Source organism: Physeter macrocephalus, chromosome 1 (assembly GCF_002837175.3).
Source record: "Physeter macrocephalus isolate SW-GA chromosome 1, ASM283717v5, whole genome shotgun sequence".
In the NCBI taxonomy this organism is placed as follows: domain Eukaryota; kingdom Metazoa; phylum Chordata; class Mammalia; order Artiodactyla; family Physeteridae; genus Physeter; species Physeter macrocephalus.
Window position 1 is genome coordinate 32,100,032 of NC_041214.2, and position 26,203 is coordinate 32,126,234.

Here is a 26,203-nt window from a genome sequence, read left to right on the forward strand (position 1 = left end):
TGCAAAGGAAGGAACACTCCCAAACTCATTCTATAAGGCCACCATCACCCTGATACCAAAACCAGACAAAGATACTACAAAAAAAGAAAACTGCAGACCAATATCACTGATGAATATAGATGCAAAACTCCTCAACAAAATACTCGCAAACAGAATCCAACAACACATTAAAAGGATCATACACCATGATCAAGTGGGATTTATCCCAGGGATACAAGGATTCTTCAATATACGCCAGTCAATCAATGTGATACACCATATTAACAAATTGAAGAATAAAAACAATATGATCATCTCAATAGATCCAGAAAAAGCTTTTGACAAAATTCAACACCCATTTATGATAAAAACTCTCCAGAAAGAGGGCATAAGAGGGAACCTACCTCAACATAATAAAGGCCATATATGACAAACTCACAGCAAACATCATTCTCAATGGTGAAAAACTGAAAGCATTTCCTCTAACATCAGGAGCAAGACAAGGCTGTCCACTCTCACCACTATTATTCAACATAGTTTTGGAAGTCCTAGCCACAGCAATCAGAGACGAAAAAGAAATAAAAGGAATACAAATTGGAAAAGAAAAAGTAAAACTGTCACTCTTACATGATAGTAAAACTATCATGCCGATGATATGATACAATACATAGATAATCCTAAAGATGCCACCAGATAACTACTAGAGCTAATCAATGAATCTCGTAAAGTTGCAGGATACAAAATGAATGCACAGAAATCTCTTGCATTCCTATACACTAACAATGAAAGATCAGAAGGAGAAATTAAGGAAACAATCCCATTCACTATTGCAACAAAAAGAATAAAATACCTAGGTATGAACCTCCCTAAGGAGGTAGAAGACCTGTACTCAGAAAACTATAAGACACTGATGAAAGAAATCAAAGATGACACAGACAGATGGAGAGATATACCATGTTCCTGGATTGGAAGAATCAATACTGTGAAAATGATTATACTACCCAAAGCAATCTACAGATTCAATGCAATCTCTATCAAATTACCAATGACATTTTTTACAGAACTAGAACAAAAAAATCTTAAAATTTGTATGGTGACACAAAAAACCCCGAATAGCCAAAGCAATCTTGAGGGCAAAAAACGGAGCTGGAGGAATCAGACTCCATGGCTTCAGACTACACTACAAAGCTACAGTAATCAAGACAATATGGTACTGGCACAAAAACAGAAAAATAGATCAATGGAACAGCATAGAAAGCCCAGAGATAAACCCATGCACCTATGGTCAACTAACGTATGACAAGGAGGCAAGGATACCTTGCCTTGGAGAAAAAACAGTCTCTTCAATAAGTGGTGCTGGGAAAACTGGATAGCTACATGTAAAAGAATGAAATTAGAACACTCCCTAACACCATACACAAAAAGAAACTCAAAATGGGTTAAAGACCTAAATGTAAGACTGGACACCATAAAACGCTTAGAGGAAATCATAGGAAGAACACTCTGACATAAATCACAGCCAGATCTTTTTTGACCCACCTCATACAGTAATGGAAATAAAAACAAAAATAAATAAATGGGACCTAATGAAACCTAAAAGCTTTTGCACAGCAAAGGAAACTGTAAACAAGATGAAAAGAAAACCCTGAGAATGGGAGAAAATATTTGCAAACGAATCAACAGACAAGGGATCAATCCCCAAAATATATAAACAGCTCATGCAGCTCAATATTAAAAAAACAAACAACCCAATTCAAAAATGGGCAGAAGACCTAAATAGACATTTCTCCAAAGAAGACATACAGATGGCCAAGAGGCACATGAAAAACTGCTCAACATCACTAATTATTAGAGAAATGAAAATCAAAACTACACTGAGGTATCACCACACCAGTTAGAATGGGCATCATCAGAAAATCTACAAACAACAAATGCTGGAGAGGGTGTGGAGAAAAGGGAACCCTCCTGCACGGCTGGTGGAATGTAAATTGATACAGCCACTGTGGAACACAGTAGAGAGGTGCCTTAAAAAACTAAAAATAGAGCTACCATATGACCCAGCAATCCCACTACTGGGCATATACCCAGAGAAAACCATAATTCAAAAAGACACATGCACCCCAGTGTTCACTGCAGCACTATTTACAATAGCCAGGTCATGGAAGCAACACAAATGCCCATCGACAGACGAAAGGATAAAGAAGATGTGGTACAAATATACAATGGAATATTACTCAGCCATAAAAAGGAATGAAATTGGGTCATTTGTAGAGATGTGGATGGACCTATAGACTGTCATACAGAGTGAAGTCCGAAAGAGAAAAACAAATATCGTATATTAATGCATATATGTGAAATCTAGAAAAATGGTACAGTTGAACTGGTTTGCAAGGCAGAAATAGAGACACAGATGTAGAGAACAGACTTATGGACACCAAGGGGGGGAAGCGTGGGGGTGGGTGAGTAGGATGAATTGGGAGATTGGGATTGACATATATACAGTAATAGGTATAAAATAGATAACTAATAAGAACCTGCTGTATAAAAAAAATTTTTAAATTCAAAAAAATACAATAGGAAGTAAAAAAAATAAATAAATACAGCTTTAGCAGAATCCCATAAATTTTGATATGTTGTATTTTCATTTTCATTCATTTTGAAATACTTCCTAATTTTCCTTTTGATTTCTTCTTCTCTGACCCATAGGTTATTTAGTTATCAAATATTTAGGAATTTTTCACAGATCTGTTATTATTTCTAATTTAATTCCATTATGGTCAGAGAACATTTCTGTGAGCTGAATATTTAAAATTTGTTGAGATTTGTTCTATGGCCCAGAATGTGGTCTATTTTGGTAAATATTCTGTGTACATGTTAAAGGAATGTGTATGCTGTATGACAAAGGTATGTGTGAACCCATACCTTCTTACTCAGATTCCTAATACCCTTTCTGGTTTTCAATATAAAGTAGAAAAGATAACATGTGGGGAAAAATATAATAAAATATATCAAGATTTCAGGGAAAAAAATAAAGGAATGTGTATTCTGCTGTTGTTGGGTGAAGTGTAATACAAATGTTAATTAGGGCAGGTTGGTTGATAGTCTTGTTTAAGTGTTCTATATCCTTATTGATTTTCTCTCTACTTGTTCTATTCATTATTCAGAGAAGCATGTGGAAATCTACCACTATAATTGTGGATTTATCCTTGCAGTTCTATCGGATATTGATTCATGGATTTTGAAGGTCTGTTATTAGGTGTGTAAACATTTAGAATGATTATATCCTCTTGATAAATTGATCCCTTTATCATTCCTTAGCAACACTATTTTCTCTAAAAACTACTTTTGTCTGACATTAATATAGCCACCCTGCCTTTTCTTTTCTTTTTGTGGCAAAAAAATACATAAGATTCATCCTCCCAACAATTTCCACGCATACAGTACAATATTGTCAACCACTTGCACATTGTTGGGCAACAGATCTCCAGATTCCCCCCACTCCCCACCCACTCAATCCCGGACAACTAAAACTCTACACTCATCACACAATGAATCCTTACCTCACCCTCCCTCAGCCACTGGCACCCACCATTCTTCTTCCTATCTGTATGAATTTGACCACTTTAGATACCTCATATAAGTGGAGTCATGCAGTATACGTCTTTTTGTGACTGGCTTATTTCCCTTAGCATAATGTTCTCAATGTTTATCTATGTTGCTGCATGTGACAGAATTTCCCTTTTAAAAAAAGGTGAACAGTATTCCATTCCATGTATATACCACATTTTCTTTATCCATTCATCCACTGATGGACATTTATGTTACTTCCACCTCTTGGCTATTGTGAATAATGCTGCTATCAACGTGAGTGTACTAATATCTCTTTGAGATTCTGTTTTCAATTCTTTTGGATGTACACCCAGGAGTAGTATTGCTGATCATATGGAACTTCCATATTGCTTTCCATAGTGGCTGTACCATTTTACATTCCTACCAGTATTCCAATTTCTCCACATCCTTACCAAAACTTAAAAAAAAAAAAGTAACCATCCTAATGGGTGTGAGGTGGTATCTCATTGTGGTTTTGCTTTGCATTCCCCTGCTTATTTAATGATGTTGAACATCTTTTCATATGCTTATTAGACGTTTTATCTTCTTTAGAGAAATATCTACTCAAGTCCTTTGTCCATTTTAAATTCAGGTTGTTTGTTGTTGTTGTTATTGAGTCACAGGAGTTCTTTATATAGTCTGGATAGTAACCTCATCAGATATGTTTGCAAATATTTTTCCATTCTGTAGGTTGCCTTTCACTGTGCTGTTTCTTTGCTGTGAAGGCTTAAAGTTTGATATAATCCCATTTGTCTATTTTTGCTTTTGTTGCCTGTGCTTTTGGTGTCATATCCATAAAATCATGGTCAAATCTAATATCGTGAAGTTTCGTCTATGTCTTCTTCTAGGAGTTTTATAGTTTCAGGTCTTATGTTTAGGTCTTTAATCCATTTTGAGTTAATTTTTCTATATGGTGTAAGATACGTTCTAACTTCTTTCCTTTGCATGTGGATATCCAGTTTTCCCAGCTCCATTTGTTGGGGACTATTGTTTCCCCATTATTATTCTTGGCACCCATGTTGAAGATCATTTGACCATATAAGCAAGAATTTATTTCTGGGTTCTCTATTCTGTTTCATTGGTCTGTATATCTGTGTTTATGCCAGTACCATCCTGTTTTGATTGCTGTATCTTTGTAATATGTTTTGAAGTCATAAAGTGTGAGGCTTCCAGCTTTGTTCTCCTTTCTCAGGATTGTTTTGGCTACTCCAAGTCCTAAAAATTCCATATGAATTTTAGAATTGTTTTTTCTATTTCTGCAAAAAATACCATTGGTATTTTTAAACAAATTTATTGAGGTATAACTGATATACAGAAACTGCACCTATTTAATATACACAATTTGATGAGTTTGGACACATGCATACAGCTAGGAAACGATCAGTACAATCAAGGTAATAGACATATACTTCATCTCCAACACTTTCCCTGTGCTGCTTCTTTTTTTGTTTCTTTTGTTTGTTTTTTGGTAAGGATACTTAACATGAGATCTACCTTATAACAAAATTTTAAGTGCACAATACAGTATTGTTAATGATAGGTGCTATGTTGTACAGCAGATCTCTAGAACTTATTTGTCTTGGATAACTGAAACTTTATACCCAATGAACAACGTCTCCATGATTCCACTTATATGAGGTATCTAAAATAGTCAAACTCAGAGAAGCAGATAACAGAAATGGTAGTTGCCAGGGAATGGGGGAATGGGACCATTGGGATTTTGATAGAGATTGCATCAATCTATAGATTGCTTTGGATAGTATGGGTATTTAAAAATAGTAAGTCTTTCAATCCATGAACATGGAATGTCTTTCCATTTATTTGTAAGAGTTTTTTTTTTTTTTTTAAACAGGGGAAAAATTAAACAGAAGTTAAATGTGTATACATGGGAGAGACCCAGGAAAACTGAGTAACTAGCCAAAATGGCCAAAGCCCTTACCTTAAATACCATCTTCAGCTATAGACACAAGTGGATGTTGGGGGTAGTGGTTTGGGACTTCAAAGAGGAGGAAGGCAATTCACATGAAGATGAAAAAGCAAATGTTTGAAAAACAAATGTTCGCTGGGCTACACAGAGACAATAGACACAGAATGGACTCTGATTTCCAGGCCCTGACCAGTTTCCCCCACCATACATAGCCTATATTCTTTGCGGAGATCTCTGCTGATAGCTCTGTTCCAGGAACAGGCCCTCTATCTAAATTTTTTTAGGCAATTAGGGAGAAGGTCAAAGTTTTTTCCTGAGTCTTTTGGGCTTTGTTTTCAGCCTGAAATAATCTACATGCCAAAGAGACATTTTGGGGTGGCAAATTTTGCTCTCCTACATGGGCTTCAGTGAGGAAGTCAAAATATGAATGGGCTACCTCACAAAAATAATTCTCACAGACTTGGAGGCAGTGGTCAAGGGCAGCTGAGATCTGGTGGCCTGCAGGAGAGCTAAGGGCTACTGCAATGAGGGAATTCCTGGGGACCTCATTCTTACTACCCATCAGATAAAGTCTGGGACATTTGGTTATTAACAACGTAAGGGAGTAATATTATGAAGAAGCTTGCTTTAGGGGTCTCTCTGGCCCCTCCTGTCTTCACGGCCCCTTCTGACTGAGTTCAGAGCCCTTGAAGTGCCTAAAAAATCCCCCAAACACCACCCCCAGGAAAATCTCTGCTGGGGTCTGCTTTCTTCCTGGAGATCCATGAGGAGAGAGGTCTGGGTATATAGGTGAGATCCTCCAAACAGTGAATGTGGATGGAAAAGAGAAGGTGTTAAAGGGCTCAGCTGTGGGAGTTCCAACATTTAGAAGTCAGGAGGATGAGGAGGGACCTTTCTGCTTTTGCCAAATTGTTGTTTTCTTAAGTTCTTAGTGGTAACATTTCTGGCTAAAGGGTGGGAACAATATGGCTGTAAGAATATATGAGTCAATTTCTGGGCAACTTCACCATCACTGGATATAAACATTCAACTTTTTTGGGGGGTTCTTTTAGGATGTGTAAATTGTCATCTTCAGACTGCTTTCATTTACATTTCTTTGATATCTAGTGAGAATTAACATTTTCCCACTGTTTGTCTACTAACTGTATGTCCCTTATGGAATTAGTCCTGTATTTTACTTATTTATCGTTTGGAATATAGATATTTATTTTACAAATTTGAATCAGTTATTTTTTTCATTTAATTTTTTATTGAAGTATAGTTGATTTACAATATTATGTTAGTTTCAAGTGTACAGCATAGTGATTCAGTATTTTTGCAGATTATACTACACTATAGGTAGTATAAGATAATGGCTATAATTCTCTGTGCTATACAGTATATCCTTGCTACTTATTTTATACATATATACTTTTTCGGATTGTTTTCCATTATAGGTTATTAGAAGATACTGAATATAGTTCCCTGTGCTATATAGTAGGTCCTTGTTGTGCATCTATTTTATATAGAGTAGTGTACATCTGTTAACCCCAAGGTCCGAATTTATTCTCCCCCCCCACCCCCACCTCCTTTCCCCCTTTGGTAACCATAAGTTTGTTTTCTATGCCCATGAGTCTGTTTCTGTTTTGTAAATAAGTTCATTTGTATCATTTTTTTAGACTCCACATATAAGTGATAGCATATGATATTTGTCTTTGTCTGACTTACTTCATTTAGTGTGATAGTCTCTAGGTCCATCTATGTTGCTGCAAATGGCATTATTTCATTCTTTTTTATGGCTGAGTAATATTCCATTATATACATCTCCTTTATCCATTCATCTATTGATGGACATTTAGGTTGCTTCCATGTCTTGGCTATTGTAAATAGTGCTGCTACGAACACTGGGGTGCATGTATCTTTTCAAGTTAGGGTTTTCGTCTTGTCTGGATATGTGCCCAGGAGTGGGATTGCTGGATCATATGGTAGCTCTATTTTTAGTTTCTTAAGGAACCTCTATACTGTGTTCCACAGTGGCTGCACCAATCTACATTCCCACCAACAGTGTAGAAGGGTTCCCTTTTCTCCACACCCTCTCCAGCATTTGTTATTTGTAGACTTTTTGATAATAGCCATTCTGACTGGTATGAGGTGATACCTCACTGTAGTTTTGATTTGCATTTCTGTAAGAGCTTTCTTTTGATTAACATTAGCATGGTATATATATATTTCCCTCCTTTTACTTTTAACCTATTTGTGTCTTTATATTTCTTTCAGGCAACATACTATATTTGGGTCTTGGTTTTTTGTCTAATATTTGCTTTTGGGGGTATTCACACCACTTATATGTAATGTGACTACTGATATGGTTAAGTTTAAATCTATCATCTTGCTATTTGTCCCATCCATTCTTTGTTCCTTTTTTTTTCTTCCTTTTCTGCCTCCTTTTGTGTTAACTGAGTGTTCTTTATAATTCTTTCATTTCATTTCCTTTTTTGGCTTATTAGCTTTAACTCTTATTTTAGAGGTGCATCAGAGGTTACAGCATACATCTTTAATTTACTACAATCTACTTTCAAGAGATGTTATACAACTTCATGGATATATATGCAAACCATAACAATATACTTCCACTTCTCTTCTCCCAGTCTTTATGCTATTGTTGTCAAATTGTACTTAAACATATGTTAGAAACACCATAATGCATTGCTGATAGTTTCATTTAAAGAGTTACTTTTCTTCTAAAGAGATGTGAATAATAAAAAATCACATACATGTAGTTACCACTTCTGGAGTTCATTCCTTTGTGTAGATTTGCATTTCCATCTGGTATTACTTTCTTCCTTGCCTAAACAACTTTTAAAACAAACAAACAAATAAAAAACAAACAAAACACATCTCTTGTAGTGTATTTCTGCTGGTGATGAATTCTTTGAGCTTTTCTATGTCCAAAAAAATCTTTAATTCACCTTCATTTTTGAATGGTATTTTCACTGTGTATAGTATTCAAGGTTGATAGTTCTTTTCTTTCAGTACTTTAAAGATGTTGCTCCTCTGTCTTCTGGCTTGGACTTTTCCAACACAAAATCCGCTGTCATCTTTATCTTTGTTCCACTCTATGAAATGTGACTACCTTCTCTAGCTACTTTTCAAAGTTTCTTTTTATTACTGGTTTTAAGCCACTTTATTATGATGTGCCCTAGCATAGATTTGTGTTTCTTGTGCTTTGGGCTTATTGAGCATCTTAGTTTCATGGGTTTATAGTTCTTTACCAAGTACAGAAAATTCTGGGCCATTATCTCTTCAAATAATTTTCTGTCCCCCTGGAATGCAATTTCAGCACTAACTATGCAGAGTTAGTGTAGATTTCACAGGTTAAGGGCACAGTCCCCCACAAGACTCCTCTCACTTCAGACACCAGCCATAACTCTGGGGTTCCCAGGCTACCCATACTTCTGACTAACTGGCCATGAATTTGGGGGTTTCCATTATCCCCTGAGGTTCAACAACTTGCCCAAATGACCCACAGAACTGGGGACAGTAATATATTATGATTACTATTCTATTATAAAGGATACAAACAAGAACCAGCCAAATAAGAGATGCACAGGGCAAGGTCTGGGAAGGTCTAAAATGTGGAGCTTCTGTGTCCTCAAGACGTGTCACCCTCCTAGCACGTTGCTGTGTATCATTAACCAGGGGGAGCTCAATTGTGCTTCAGTGTCCAGACTTTTTAATTGGGTTTCATTATGCAGACATGATTGATTGAATCATTGGCCACACGACTGAATTCAATCTCCAGGCTCCCTGCCTCTTTGGAGGTCAGGCTGATATCACCTGGCTGAAAGTCTCAACTTCTAATCACATGGTCGGCCTTTCTGGCATGGGAAGCCCTCATTCTGGAACTATATAGGGGCCCACGATGAGTCACCTCATTAGTATAAACTCAGGCATGGTCCCAGGAGCCCACCATGAAAAACAAAGACACTCATGATTCGGGAAATTCCGAGGCTTTAGAAGTTCTGTCCTAGGAACCTGCGACTAAGACCTGACAAATTCTTTATTTAACAATATCCTCTCTTCCATTTATAAGTATGTTAAGTTGCTTGAAGTTAGGCCCCACAGCTCACTGATGCTCTTTTCATTTTTCTTTCTTTTTTTATGTCTCCATGTCTCATTTTGGATAGTTTCTATTCTATGTCTTCAAGTTCACTAGTCATTTAATTTGCAATGTTTAATCTGCTGTTAATCTAATCTGGTATATTTTTCACCCCAGACACCTTAGTTTTCATCTCTATGAGTTCAATTTGGGTCTTTAAAAAAGTATTCAGTTTTTGATATCTGTTTTAATATACTTGTCTGCTAATTTTAACATCTGTGTCAGTTCTGAGTCAGTTTCAATTGATCGATTTTTCTCCTAATCATCAATTGTATTCTTGTTTCTTTGCATGCCTGATGTTGCCAGCCATTTTGAATTTTACCTTTTTGAGTGCTGGATATTTTTATATTCTTATATTCTCAAGTTCTGAATAGAATAAATATTTTATGTTCTGGGATGCTGTTAAGTTACTTTGAAAAACCCTTTCATCCTTCTAGATCTTGCTTTTCAGATCTGTTAGACAGGACTGAGTGCTATCTAATTTAGGGCTAATTATTCCCCACTACTGAGGCAAGACTCCTATGACTACTCTACCTAAAGTGCCATGTATTATGAGGTTTTCCAGTCTGGCTGGTAGAGACAGATATTATTCTTGGTTGGCCCTGTGTGACTTATGGGTACTGTTCCCTCTAATTTGGGGTAGCTCTTTCTTCAGCTTTGGTTACTTTCCTCACATATATCTGCTGATCAGTACCTCTGATGAATACTCATGGAGGAGTTCTGAAGCTCTCTGGAGTTTTCTCTCTGTGCATTTCTTTCCTCTTTGGTGCTCTGTCACAAGAATTCTAGCTACTTTGGTCCTTCTAGATTCTCAGCTCTGTCTCCTAAACTCAGGGAGTTCACTGAACTCTGCCTAGGGTCCCCATCAACACACTGTGGCTTGGAAACTCTCTCAAGGGCAATCATAAGGATCACTTTGTTTACTGTTTCTCAGGAATCACTATCTTTTGTTGCCAGATGTCTGGCACCTTGAAAACCATTATTTTGTATTTCTTGCCTGACGTTTTTTGTTGTTTTGGGTGAGAAGGCAAATCCAGTCCCAGTTACTCCATTTTGGTCAGAAATGGAAGATCTGGTGATTGTATATGTTAATTATATTTCCTACTATTTTACTGAATTATTTTATTGTTTTGAGTTTTATCACTGATTCCTTGGGTTTCCAGGTTTACTGTCACGTCATCTATGAATACTTTACTTCTTCAACCATTCTTAGGCCTCTAATTGTTTCCTCCTGTACAATATAATTACTCTAGTACAATGCTGAACAGTAATGGATATTGTGACATCCTTGCCCTGTCTCTGATCTTAATGGAAATGCCTCTAATGTTTTTCTATACTGGCTTTAGCACTAGGTATATATATTATAATCATGTTAAGAAAGTATCTCAAATACCTACTTTCTTGAGCATTTTTTAATGAATGGGTATTAAATTTTGTCCAAAGTTATTTCAGCATCTATTCAGACAATCATAATTTTTTTCTTAGATACAACATGTGATATTAAAAAAGATCCTAATACTGAAGCAATCTTGACTTCCTGGAATAAATCCCACCAGGTTGTATGAATCTGTTTAATATTTTATTTATTACTTTTTATTATTAATCATGAATTATATTCATTTGCAATTTTCTTTTTTGTACTGTCTGTACCTGGTTTATGTATCAGTTGTTTCATAGAAGGAGCTATAGAGTTTTCCTTCCTTTTCAATTCTCTGGAATAATTTATTAAGCATTAGGACTATCTAGTCTTTGAGGGTTTTGTAGAATTTCCTTGTGAAACTACCTGGGCCTGGTGCTTTTTGTGGGGTAGTTCCTTAATAAAGATCTCTACTTCTTCTAAGGAAACTACTTTGTTAAGCTTTCTAAATAAAATGGGGTCGGGTTTCCCTGGTGGCGCAGTGGTTGAGAGTCCGCCTGCTAATGCAGGGGAGATGGGTTCAAGCCCTGGTCCGGGAGGATCCTACATGCCGCGGAGCAGCTGGGCCCATGCGCCACAACTACTGAGCCTGCGCTCTACAGCCCATGAGCCACAACTGCTGAGCCAATGCACCACAACCACTGAAGCCCGTGCACCTAGAGCCTGTGCTCCGTGACAGGAGAGGCCACCGCAATGAGGAGCCCTAACACTGCAGCGAGGAGTGGCCCCCACTCGCTGCAACTGGAGAAGGCCCGTGCACAGCAATGAGGACCCAACACAGCCAAAAATAAATAAATAAATAAATAAAATGGGGTCAATTTTGGTCAGATGTATTTTCCTAGGAAATTTTCCATTTCAGCTAGGTTTTCAAATTTATTTCCAAATAAATTTGAGGCCTGCAAAATAGTCTTTTATGATTTTTGAAAAATTTCTTCTGTTCCTCCTTGTCATTTCTTATTTTGTCTATTAGTTCTTTCTCCTTTTTCTTGATGAAATTAGTTAACTGGTGGTCTATTTTGTTAATGTTTTCCCCATACCAAGATTTCAACTTACTGAAAGTGCTACTGTTTTTTAAATTCTCTATCTCTTTGGTTTCTGATCATTATTGGGGGTGCGTGATAGGTACATGGGGGTTCAGTAGATCACTCTGCCTGCATTTGTATATGCTCAAAATTCTCCATAATAAAAATAAGAGAAATTACATATACACATGGTATAAAATCAAGGAGTATATAAGAACTTATGATGGAAGAACCATTCTACCAACCTACCCAATCCATGCACCTTTAGCCCCACTTCTTTTGAATCATTTATATTTTTATTTCTTTTGCTGCTTACCTCTATAAACATAAAATTTAATTATTATTTAAGTATAACTAAATACCATGTTACAATTACTTTTTAATAGGCATCACTTTTTAAAATTAATTTATTTTTAAAAATTAATTTATTTTTGTTTCTGTTGGGTCTTCATTGCTGCACTCAGGTTTTCTCTAGTTGCGGAGAGTGGGGGTTACTCTTCATTGCAGTGTGTGGGCTTCTCATTGCAGTAGCTTCTCTTGTTGCGGAGCACAGGCTCTAGGCATGTGGGCTTCAGTGGTTGTGGCACGCAGGCTCAGTAGTTGTGGCTCGTGGGCTCTAGAGCACAGGCTCAGTAGTTGTGGCACATGGGCTTAGGTGCTCCACAGCATGTGGGATCTTCCCGGACCAGGGCTCAAGCCCGTGTCCCCTGCGTTGGCAGGTGGGTTCTCAACCACTGCACCACCAGTGAAGTCCCTACAATTACTTTTCTTTATAGCTCTATCAACTTTAGACAATATCTATTATTCTTCGCTAGGGAAGATGAGTATTTAGCTCATTTAAACTGTCCCACTTTACTCACCTTATCCAATATTTGAGGTTATGATTTTTAGTTCTTGTATTGGTTATCTTTGTAAACTGCAAATAACCTATTTATACATTTAATTTTCACTCCATTCATCTTAGTGCCTTAATTTCCTTTTACATAGGATGATGATTATAGCACCCCTACCCTTATTTTCTCTTCTCCCTCTTTTTCTCCTTCACATTTTGTTGGCAATATTTTGACTTTTACATTGTTCAGGTTGTTTAAATACTGTTCTGCTACCATAATAAAATTTTCTACAGTTAACCCATAGGGTGACTTTAGGTGTTATACATTAAAATATTGTATGACATTTTGACTATATAAATACTGTTGAATGCTAAGTTAAGCAGCATATAAGGAATGCATTTCATTTCTTATTGGTCCAACATCATGTCCCTTGGGGTCATTCAAAGGAGAATGTTCCAGGCATTGAGGTTAGATGAACTTCCTTTTCTTACCCTCCATCAGTTGTTTATAATCATGTCACATTTCAGTTTGCTTCGTGTTTATACATGACTGTCTTACACAGTTTTTTCATTTTTCAAGGAGTTTCTAATTGCTTTTCTTTAGCTTGTTGATACACAATGCTGCATCTTCATCATACTCTCCAGTTTCCCTGTTCTCACATGTAACAACTATCCCCTTCTACCTCCCTTTCCAGAGAAATCCTCCACCTTCTCTACTCTGGACTGGCTGTTCTTCAGTTGCCAACCTGGGACTTTATTTCACTGCTTCTCTGGATCGAATCCACTGTTTCCTGGATCTCATGCATTTCTCCTTTTTGGTTTACTTAATTTGCTGTAGAATATATTCCCGTAACTCTCTAAGAAAACAGGAGATAAACTTTCTGAATTTTGAAATGACTTTATTCTAACCTCATATCCGATTGATAGCTTGGCAGGATGTAGAAATCTGAATTCAAATCCATTTCCCCAGAGTTGCCAATGAGAATCTAATACCACCCCGATTCTTATTCTTATTAAGGTGACCTGGTTTTTCTCTCTGGGGGATTCCAGTGGTTTTCTAAAATTCAAGAGGACTTGTTTATGTATGTCTTTTTTTTATTCATTGTGTTTGGCACTCAGAGGCTCCTCTCAACCAGAAGATTTATATTCTGTATATTCTGGTTCTGTGGGCAGTGACTGGACAGAACATGAGAGGCTGGGATGGGAGGGTCACATTCTGTTTTTGATCAGATGATGGTTACACAGGCATGTTGTAGTCCCCCAAGAAAGGAAACAGGAATCCCAAGGAATCCCACTGGGTTCCTGCTCTCTGGACCCATCCTATCACTCCAGTCTTTCCAATTCTCTCCATCCTGTATTACTTCCTTGATGACTCTATATTATTTCTTTGATGATTTCCTTCTCTCCTTTTTTTCTCTTCTTTCTTCCTCAGATTCCAGTTAGTTAGATGTTGAAATTCTTGAATTGGTCCTTTATGTCTTCTCTTCTCTCTCTTTCTCCCCCATCTGTGAGTTTGTGTGTGCCAGAGAGATCCTTAACTTTAGTTTCCAGGCCTTATGTTGAAATTTAAAATTTTGGCACTTACGTTTTAAAATTCAAACAGCTCTTTCTTGTGTCAGCATCTATTCTTGTTTTATATAATCTCCCTGAATATAGTAATTATTTTTTAAAGATGCCTTTTTAGAACAGTTTTAGCCTTACAGAAAAACTGCGAAGACAGTATAAAGTTCCCATATATCTGCACCCAGGTCCCTAATTATTAACATCTTACATTAGCATTTGCTATAATTAATAAGCCAATATTGATACATTATTATTACTATTATTCAAGGCCATACTTAATTCACATTTCCTTAGTTGTTACCTAATGTATTTTTTTCTGTTCTAGGATCTCATATTACATTTAGCTGTTGTGCCTCCTTATGCTCCTTCCGGCTAAGACAGTTTTTCAGACTTCCCTTCTTTCTGACGATCTTGACAGTTTTGATGAGTACTGGCCAGACACTATCTAGGATGTTCCTCTACTGGAATTTGTCTTAACATGCTCTATTGTTTGTTTTGTTAATTTGTCAGGCTGCACTTTACATTTGGGAACCAGGTAAGGAGTCACCTGGTCAACTGCTCTGTATATCAGCCTTCAATGATTCCCCCCATATCTAATACTTCTCATCAGCTCTGCCAACTCCAAGTTTACAGCCTTTCTGGGATCCTAATGAGCAGAGTGGAACAGAGTAGCTCACTTCTCCCTGCAGCCCATACACAGCCCCTCGTTCTGGGCTGTGGTCTCCTTAGCCTGCTTCTGCTTTCTATCTTCAAGGAATACTATGTATCTTGTATACTGATTTTTTTCCTCCTCTGTTCCTCTATGCCATTCCATTAACTTTCATGGGTTTATTCCTTTTAAATATCTATATTTTAACTGGAGGAGTTTGGAAAAGAATGGGAGGAGAATGTATCAGTCTGTCACCTTTTACCAGAAGACTCCATACGTCCACTTCTTATATGAAAATAAAACTTCTCCTTACATTTAAGGGAAGGAAGTAAAAATGTCCACTAACTCATAATTTTGTTGTCTGTTCATAATTCTCTTGATACAGCTTAATTTATATTCCTGTCAAAGCTTTTATTAAAGCTTCTGATAAAACTCAGTCAAGGTAGGTCCCCACAGGAAAAAGAATTCACCCATATGAACCTTTCATGAAGCAATTATGTGTAGAGTCGTGGGGAGGTTAAGGGAACAAACAAGGGAGTGGAAGGCACCAGGGATGAGCAACAGAAAGATATTGTTAAAATCCCTAGGGCCAAAGGGACAAGGGGAGGAACAGAGCTACAGGAGCCCAGTAGGCACTACAACTGTGGAGAAGCGGCCATCCAGCAGAAGCTGTATTATAGAGAAATACAGTTACTGTGCTGAAGCAAAGAGTTGGGAAGAAATGCTAATTTCTTTCTTTTCTGCCCTCCCACCTCCTGGCGGTGCTATCCATCTGCCAGACCCAACCAGAAGCTATTAGGGGAAGGGGGCCAAAAAGATGCAGTTTGTAGGAGACAGAGCACGGCTGCGAATGGATTGAGCTGGTGAGGGTGAGGGTTGGCTGGAGAACTTTCACAAAACATAAATAGGAACACATAATATTGGATATTATGTATGACGAACTTGATTAAATGTAAGAAACTATTAACAATCCTCATTCCCATGAACACTTTTTAAAGGGGTACAAAAACATGTAGCAGATGAGTCTAAGGATAGTCAAGGCTATCATGCAAATTAAGACAAGCTCAAAAACCCTGCACACAAAATAAATTACAACCAAACTTCATTTTCTGAACATGTAAAACTGTTCCAACAACTAGAAATCTATGTCATACAGTGTTAGAAGTCAGGATAGTGGTTCCCCTAGGGCAGCAGTGACTGGGAGGGAGCATGAAGAGCTTTGGGGGTACTGGTAATTTTTGGTTATTCATCTGGGTGCTAGTTACACAGATGTGCTCACATTGTGAAAATTAATTGATGCACTGTGATTAGTGTGTCTTTTTGTGTATGTATGTTGCAATTCAACAAAAATCTATTAAAAAAAGATGATAGCCACGAATACAACTTAAAAAAAACATGCACTACATTAATGCATCTTTCTGCCCTTCTTTAGGTATCCTAACTAACAGTAAACAAAGATTTACTAGAACAAACTAAAAAAACGATGTGCATTCAACAGAAATGAAAGGCAGGTCTCAGCTTCAAGTAATTTGTGAACTACTTAGAAAAATGTAATATTTAAATATGAAATTAAGAATATTAACAAGCAATGTATCAGGCTATGAAGAATGCTATAATAAAAACAGATCCAGTATTGGCATGCAATTGATTCTCATCAGAAGGCCTGGATATAAATATCCCCAAGTGGGCTCTTTCTGTTGGAGATCTCTTTCTCTTTAACCTTAACAAAGGTCTACTCGACTAGGACAATTGCCTGGTTTCAGAAGGTGCTTCTATGACTGCTGTGGGTGGGCAAGAGGAGAGGCTGAGTAAGGCCCTCTCTCTTCTGCTTCCGTGGGAGTAGTCCTGTTTTATCTGTTTCATACTATTGTCTGTTTATACTATTATCAGTGTTAATATTCTCTAAACAAAAGGATTTTGCTGCTAAAACAAGCTTGGAAACAACTCGTCTAGAAATCTGACCTCTAAATTTGTATATCTCAGTTGACAAAATTTTAAAAGCCTCTGAAACTCAAATAAAACCCATTTTTAAAAGGAAATGAAAATTACCTGAAGTAAAGGAATAAAATCATCCTGTTCTAGATAGCTGCAGCTGGGCTTTGCAAGAAGACAGATAAACTTAGAGGCATCATCATGATGGTTACTCAGCAACCTAGAAAAGAAACAATTGCTTAGGAAGACTGGCTACTATGAACAATGACTACAACATCAATAGTTGGTAATTTCAGTCTGATCTGAAGGCCGTTTAGATCAAGTGCTCTCTTTTCAGTAATTAAAAAAAAGGAAAATTTTCCATGCTCTTGATTTTGTCAAAGGGCCATCTTAATAAAAGCTCAACAACAAGACGGTACATTATTTTTGTAGAATGCTTCTGAGACCACAGAGTCAACTGAACTAATGCATGTAAAAATACACTTGAAGGAGAATGTCTGTTCAGGTTAGCTCAGGGCATCTGGAACCAGAACTCCAGAGCTGCCCACTAGGAGGGAACACATCTGATGAACCACTACATACCACAAAAGACATGAACTTCTGCTTGTCCAGGGTGGCAGACATATTCAGGACTAACCTGATAGGGGGCTTTTGAAATTAGACTTTGAAGGACCAGGCTTAAGAAGAAAATGAAGGCCCTATTAAATCTTCAAGTTCTAAGAATTGCTCACATCCAACTAATTGCTGGACATTTCCATCTGGATGCTATACTCTGACAGAAAAGTCAAAATAGTGAAAACCAAATTTAAAATCTTCCTCTCAAAGTCATGGATGTCTATTTTTGTTAATGGTGGTACCACTCCAAGTTATCTGGGCTTGAAATTTGAAGTCATTTTAAACTTGTTTCTCTTCCTTATTCTCCACATCCAATTAATTTCCAACCTTTCTTGCTTTTCTTCCTTAATCATTTATTGAATGCTAATTGTGTGCCAGATACTGTCTGGCCTTGTGAATACTTGAAATACAAAGAAAATAAGACATAGTTTTGTGCCCTGTAAGGAGCTTACAGTCTAGTGAAAGAGCTACACCAATAAGATTATATGCCTGTATAATCTTATTACAGAAGTAATAAACTCAGGGTGTCATAGAAAGACACAGGAGGACCAGTGAAATTCCCTGAAGAGTTGTGAAGTAGGAAAGCAGACTGTTGCAGATCAAGAGGGTTGCATGTACAAAGACCTGGTGTGAGACTGCACAGATTATTTGAGCAGCTTCAAGCACTGGGGGTGGGGGGGTAAGGGAAGGGGACATGAGCATGTAGGATTGGACCCTGGAGGCCCTTTTATGTTAGGTCAAGAAGCCTGGACTTTTGCCTACTCGCAGAAGAATTTTAACTTGGACTGTGACATGATCAGATGTGTTTTTCGTAAATATCAAGCAGAAATCTTTCCAAGGGCCTGAGCATGGATACTGGCAGTGGGAGATGAAGAGAAAGGGGCAAATATGGTTCAACTGAAAGGAAATGGTGGTTGATAGGTGTGGAGGGGTACAAGGGGGGGAAGTCCATGATGGCTCCCAGGTTTCTATCTTAGACCACTAGGTGCTTGGAATTTGGGATGGGAATACTAGAGTCCTGAGGAATATTTCCTCAAAACATTTTAGACAACCATTCCTTCCTTCCTATTTCTGTTTTACCATCAAGTCCAGGGCCTTATTACTTCATGCTGAGACTTTTAGAAGGGAAGAGGGTCATAACAGGCTTCAGTGTCCATCCAACCTCACATCATGGACAATTCATCATTCTAAAACATTCTTTGATTATATAATTCCCTTTTCCAAAAATGTTCAACAGTTTTCTACCACTTATATGAGTAAGTCTAGATGTCTAAGTTAGGCATTTAAGGCCCCCTTTAATTAGGCTAGAGTCTGCCTATCTCACCACTTTGCTAAATGAAACGTCCACTCCGGGCAGCTGGCCTGACCCACTCTTCTCTGAGCGTGCTGTGTGCATTCTTGCCTCGGTGCCATTTCTCATGCTGTTTTACTCTCCTAGAATACCACCTCTCCCAACTTTGCTATCTGTAACGCTGGCTATTCTTTAAGGTCCAGCTAATAAACTACCTCTTTCAAAAAGCCTTCTCTGACAACTAAATCCCTTACTGATCTTTGTACTATTTAATTTGTATGTATTACATACACCATTGTACCACGAACTTTCTTTTATTTCTCTAGCACCTAAAGGGCAGGCAAAGTTATAGCTCTTTTTTTCCCTTAACACTAGACATAGTGACTTTCACATTGAAGATTCTCAAAAAATGTTTGTGATCTAACAGATATACCCTTAACTGACTTCATTTGTGATTATTAAAGCCATAGAATGATCTTTATATTTATTTTCCTTATCATTCTTCAGCATGCTCAGGACCCCCAAAGTTAAGTAAATATACATTTCAGAAAAAGATTAGTGAAATAGGCGTTGATGGGAATCACCTCTTAGGATAAGGAAATGGGTGGGATGATCACAACAAAAAGGCAGTGAGGTATATTAGCACCATTAAGTAAAAACTGCACAGACATCGACAGAGGAGAGATTCTCTAAGAGGGAAACGTCAAATCACGTATGGCCTTTTGCTATCAGAAGCATGAATCAGAGAGAAAAGGTGAATTCTGATTCTCAGCCAATGCTAGTGGCTGGTGAACTCTATAAGGCAGGAGAGAAAGAAATTTTAAAAAGTCGTGAAAGCTGGAGAAAGAAGGTAAACATAGCTATTCTAAACTATCTTCCAGAGCTCTTAGGATGAAATATTGTTTTGTTAGTGGAAAAATGACACTTTGACATGAAAAGGTAAGAGGAAGTAAAGCATAAAAAAGCTGGGACAATATTACTGACTCTGTGTAAGAGGAGCTCTGTCACAAAGCTGGTAAACTGGGAACTCAAAAAGAAAAGCTGTGGAGCAATGCCTTTCCCCTAAAAATGTCTTGACTGCAAGAGAAACAGATGTCAAAGTACAGATATGAAATGGGCAGCAGGGAAGGGAAGGGGAGCAGAGGCAGGGGAACAAGAGCCTGTTAAGGTGTTCATGCTCAAACTACTCAGAAGAGGGCTCAGAAGCCTCCACCCCATAAACACTGGGATGGGAGGCAAACTATTTCCCGTTTTGCTCTTAACTTTTGTATTTGACTTTTCCCCCCAAATTATATAGAGCCTATTATTGGAGCAAGTCAGCATGTGTATGTATATGCCAATATGTTTTAATTCTGTGTCATTATCTGCCAGTTATTATTTTTTTAATTTTTTAAAATTTATTTTTTGGCTGCACGCGGGCTTTCTCTAGTTGCGGTGAGCGGGGGTTGTATTCTTCGTTGTGGTGCACAGGCTTCTCCTTGCGGTGGCTTTTCTTGTTGTGGAGTATGGGCTCTAGGCATGTGGGCCTCAGTAGTTGTGTCACGCGGGCCCTAGAGCGTACGGGCTTCAGTAGTTGCGGCGTGCGGGCTGTAGGGCACACGGGCTTTCAGTAGTTGTGGTGCATTGGCTCAGTAGTTGTGGCTTGCGGGCTCTAAAGCGCAGGCTCAGTAGTTGTGGCGCATGGGCTTAGTTGCTCCGCGGCATGTGGGATTTTCTCAGGCCAGGGATCGAACCCATGTCCCCTGCACTGGCAGGCAGATTCTTAACCACTGTGCCACCAGGGAAGTCCTGCCAGTTATTTTTTTGTACTTGAAAGTTTTATATACTATACTTGGACCCAAGTCACTTTATGCAAAGGGTACAATTTGTAAAAAATTATAAAAATAAACACATGTCTTCTTTAAGGTCAGTGTGGTAATTCAAACCATCCTGCTTAGTTGCTTTGTCTCCCAAAATAGCCATACTTGAGTCTCCTTTAAAGCACCCTGGTTTTTAAAAGGCATTTTAAGTGCTGAGAAAGGAGCTCCCGCTAGAGGGCGCTCCAGTCGTCATAGTATATGGCCAGAAAATAAAGCTTTGATACAGAGACATCAGTTATCTGTTCACAGAATATTTTTTTTAATTTTTTTAATGAAAAAAGACAGGGACAGTTGCTCATGCTGTATAACGTCATAAGCAGTTTCCTGTAGTAACTGAAAATGAAGACTTGTGCTTCAAGTCTCTTTGCCTTTTGCCTTTGCAGAAATAATCTCTTTTCCTTAGAGATAAAATGAAAATGATTCATCTTCATAAAGGAATATAGCTGTTGCAGGTGCTGCTGCTCTGTCCACCAACAGAAATGTCCACCCTATCCCGGTGACATGAAGACTAAGACAAAAAAACTGGCTGTTACTTTCCTTAATATTATGCAGTTAACTGCCGATAAACAAGTTGATTACTAGTTTTTCTTTGATAGTCAGCCTCAGGCTCACAAACACAGCGTCCTAGCATATTCAAAATAACTTAGAATGTAAGTAGTTATAGTTCTTCTCTCTGGCTCTAATTTTTTATAGAATGAACTACTCCTCCCCCCTTTTCAATCTCCCAGCTTCTTCAACACTTTCTCTGAAATAATAACTCACTTCTTGCTGCTTTCCCAGATTGTTAGATGGCTTTTGCCAACAATGCTGAACTCAATGGCTGAAGATACCCAGGACAAGAGCTGTGTAACATCCCTATTCTTTCTATCCCTTGTTCACACTCCACCTGAGGCATTTTTCAGGGCCTGGCACCTACCAGGGGGAGAGAAGCTAGATGAATGAAAGCTAGAACATCTACACATTTCAAGATCTTCAATTCTGCTACTGTTATACACTGATTTCTAATAACAACAATAATAATTAATAATAGACAAGCAGACCACCCAGCTGAAGTCCTGGCTTTACTGCTAGGGAAAGGCGAGGGAATCCAAGCTGACCCCCGCTATTGTTCAGGCCCTTGGCTCTATTTTCTTCCCTCAGGGTCTAGGGTGCCAGAGACAGCCAGAATGGCAAATGCCAATTCTTTTACTGGTTTACTCCTAATTAGTGCTTTTTTTGCTAATTCCAGACTCGAAGGAATTCTTCTTTTACGACTGCACACACAAAAATTTTTTTTAAGATTTTTATCTAGCTGTTTCCTATTTGCTATAGGAGAGGTGGAATGGTGACCATGGCCCTGACTTTGGAGGGTCATCCTGCTGGTGTATGAGGAGTGGTTCTAGTCCTAGGGCCATTCTAGTCCTTGGTATTTGAACAACTTAGAACTATTCCCTGTAACAAAATGACTAAAATTCACCTGGAAAACATGAAGCATTTATAACTTTTAGCTTTGATGTCATTCTTTAAAAGAAGCCCATTAACTGGTAGTCTTATATCCCCTGATTACTTCAGTTCTATTGTAATGCAAGAAGAACCTGGTGAACTCAACTTGCTGCTAGATTTTTTAAAATAAGAATACAGTTATTAATCACCTATTATGTTCTCAAGCATTATACTACTAAGGGCTTTGAGGTGGCATGAAAGAATCAGAAGAATCTGTAAGCTGAATTTTGCTGCTATTACATGTTGATTTTAAATAATGATGATGATGATAGTGACATCACGTGAACAGCATTTCCCGATAGTTCATCAGGAAGGGTATCTAGCCCAGAAAAGATGAGAAGAGCATATTTAAAGAAGGCTGATCAGTTAAAAGAGGTAGCAGGGGCATGCTATAACAGTCTCTTAAATTTATAAATATATCAAGAAATAACTTCTAAAGAAGAAAGAAGGGAGAAAAAAATAAAAGAGAGAAGAAAGTTGGATTTGAATTCAAGAAAACTTGTCAGGATGTTAAAATCCAGGAGTATCTTGATAGATGTACTATTCCTTTGTTCCTTAACTGGAGCTTTCAAAAAGCTTTTTGAAAAAAAGTTTTTCCTTTGTTCCTTAACTAAAATCTACTAGAATTCAGCTATTTTTAAGAAATCAACTACATACAATTCTAAATTTGATCACATGAGAATGGAAGCATGTGACATGTGTGGTTTGCTCCCCTTAAGGGAGCATTTATGTCACTGCTGCAAGAGTCAAATCCTAAGACTCAAACTGTTAACAAGTGAAACTAAGAAACTACCAAATAGTTATTAAAGAAGTATTTCTGAAGATCTGTTTTACTGATTAGAGACATGTAAGATAAAGGCTTAGGGAAAGAATTTGTGTGTGGGCATAAAAAGTTGTGAATCATTGAATTTTACTTGTTGAAACAAAGGATAAGGGGAAAATTAATAAATGAGTAAAATAAGTGACTTTTATGAAGCATGTCATGAGGGCCGGACAATTCCTTGCCCAGCCCCAGAGTAACTGCTCTCATACTTACTTTCTCCACATGGCAATGAATGACTGGGCTGACACAAATCCTGTCCTCTCTCCCCCTGCAGCCCTGAACATGGGGGTTTTCCAATAAAGAGGACAGCCACAGACCTGCAAATAAAACACAAATACAGTGTAAGCCAAGGGGCAGTGAAGAGATGACATGGCCAAAGAAAGGGCCTTTGTGGCTTTTACCCTTCATGCCACAGTGGACAGAAGGGCCCTTGGAGGAGCAAAACTGGGGCAGAGGCAGATACATCAGCTGGGGTAGATTCAGCAAGACAGAGGGGAAACAAAATAAGAAGATGACATGTTTAATGAAGAAAATGAAAATCTATTTGCCTTTTCTTCAAGTGCATTTATAGTGATGTAAGAGTGGTAGGAAGTGAGAGAGACTGGTTGCTTTTTCAGGTTAGGGGAAAGAAACATCATATATTTTCTACCTTTAGAAAAAAAAAAGAAGTGACTGAACATCATGGTTGTGTATGCCCTTCCCTCCTATGGCAGGAAAACACAGCCACCTTTATTGCTCACTCACTTGGTGTCAATCCACTCTATCACCTCTCTCCCTCTCTCTCCTTTGCTTATTGTGTTATTAAGCCCCAGGTGCAAAAAGAACCAGAAAAGCCTGGACTGTTCAAGAAAACAGCTATAAATCTATTTAAATGGATACAATTCAGGTGAAAGCTGAAAGGCAAAAATTAAAATGCTATTATTTATTTAGAAGATACCACAAACGACTATATATTATAAAAGCCTTAGAAAGAACTAAAATACAATACCCTGAAAGATAATGATTTTTTTCTCCTCAATAAAAAAGCTCTTTCTTTCAATTAAGAAAAATTATTCTTATACTCTTATTTATAAGAGACAGTCTGTACCAAATTAACCTGCCTTTTTTCTAGAGGGAAAATTCTTCCAAGTAATAATATCTAAATATTAGTGGAGAAATAGTCTCTAAATGATCCCAATTTTGTTTATACACATAAAATGTATTCCCAAATCTGAAGCTCTTCAAAGAGTCACATCTTGTCATTGGATAAAGATATTCTTATTATTCATATTAGATATAGGATCTGTTGAGCCTTATTCTACAAAGGGAAGCTTCCCCTCTGACAGATGACTGGATGTGAACCCACATTAGGTTGAAGTGAAGCTGCTACTGATGTGAGGCTTCAGTGCATGGGGGATCCCCACAGAAGCCTGCATAGTACCTCATCTGAGATCAGTTATGCTGAGAGAATGCCCAGGGCTGCTGGGTTCCTGTCAGAGATGAGGATATGGATGCTGAGATTCAGGCCAAGGGAGGTAAGTACAGGGCAGAAATAAGAGATTGCTCTGCCAGGGCCACTAAAGCATATTCTGCAAGCAGGATGGAATTTAAGATTTCTTAAGTCCAGAGGTCAAATACCTCCACTGAGGTCAAGAATGAGGGAAAGGTGTTGCTTAGCAAATAAATGGATTTTGTTTATTGTATAAATTATGACTGCCAAGGTACAAAGCTTACAATTAACATACTTTGGGTGGTAACTGTCAAAACCACTTTCCCCATTCCCAATCCTTCCTTTCATGCAGAATGGTGGTTTGCCAAGAAAATACTCTTAAATATGACAGGCTGTTGGTAACTGCTGGAAAAGTTGAAAGAATAGCCTGTATTATGGAGGTGGGGGGTGCAGAGCCACAAAAAGGGAGAAAATACAAGGAGAGACTGGAACTGACTTGCCAAGGTGCTTGAAGCTCCCACCACTAGAGCCACTATGGATTTTTCAGAATTGGAAGGGATCAGGAATCTTCTAGTTCATCCTTGGGAAGTGGTCACCAGCTCAGCGAAACACTTCCAGGGACTGTGCACTTACTATCTCCCGTGGGGCTACTTCCACTATTAAAAACTTTCATTTCCTTGGATTACGGTCTTTTATTCAGAAGACTCCAGTTAAAACGTGTACACGTCAGCTCATAAAGAGTAGTAAATCACTAGGATTAACATTTACAAATTTTTTATGACCCAAAGGCAGAATCCTAAGAAATAAGGTACAGAATAGATATGTTTTGAAGTAGATGGCAAAGGGCTGACTTGTTTTTCTTGTAGTGTGTCACCCTGAGCAGCCAAAGGTTGGGCAACATGAGGGTATCGGGCCCTTGGAGAAAATGCCAAAAGAAAAAACTGGAAGGGCAGTGGATGGCAAGGGCTGCAGACATTACACTTTGACCATTTAAAAAAAGTGTATGGCTGGCCTGCATCTGCTTAAAAACAAAGGATTAAGATAAAGGGAGTGAGCGAATAGCCAAAGCAATCTTGAGAAAGAAAAATGGAGCTGGAGGAATCAGACTCCCTGGCTTCAGACTAAGAAATATAGATCAATGGGACAGGATAGAAAGCCCAGAGATAAACCCATGCACATATGGTCACCTTATTTTCTGCTGGGAAAACTGGACAGGTAGTAAAAGAATGAAATTGGAACACTCCCTAACACCATAAACAAAAATAAACTCAAAATGGATTAAAGACCTAAATGTAAGGCCAGACACTATAAAACTCTTAGAGGAAAACCTAGGCAGAACACTCTATGACATAAATCACAGCAAGATCCTTTTTGACCCACCTCCTAGAGAAATGGAAATAAAAACAAAAATAAACAAATGGGACGTAATGAAACTTAAAAGCTTTTGCACAGCAAAGGAAACCATAAAAAGACAACCCTCCGAATGGGAGAAAATAATTGCAAAGGAAGCAACTGACAAAGGATTAATCTCCAAAATTTACAAGCAACTCATGCAGCTCAATATCAAAAAACAAACAACCCAATCCAAAAATGGGCAGACCTAAACAGACATTTCTCCAAAGATATACAGATTGCC

General features: G+C 38.0%; 1 protein-coding gene across 2 annotated transcripts in view; it reads right to left on the reverse strand.

Moving 5' to 3' along the window:
• PPP2R3A (protein phosphatase 2 regulatory subunit B''alpha) overlaps positions 1–26,203 on the reverse strand; it is a 226,699-nt gene that overhangs the window by 98,069 nt on the left and 102,427 nt on the right. For both annotated transcript variants that reach the window (XM_024131901.3, XM_028489482.2), the window contains 2 exons: positions 23,352–23,455; positions 17,186–17,288 (listed from right to left, as the gene is read on the reverse strand). In XM_024131901.3, coding sequence (XP_023987669.1) covers positions 17,186–17,288; positions 23,352–23,455 — 207 coding nt within the window. The remainder of the gene's footprint in view (positions 1–17,185; positions 17,289–23,351; positions 23,456–26,203) is intronic.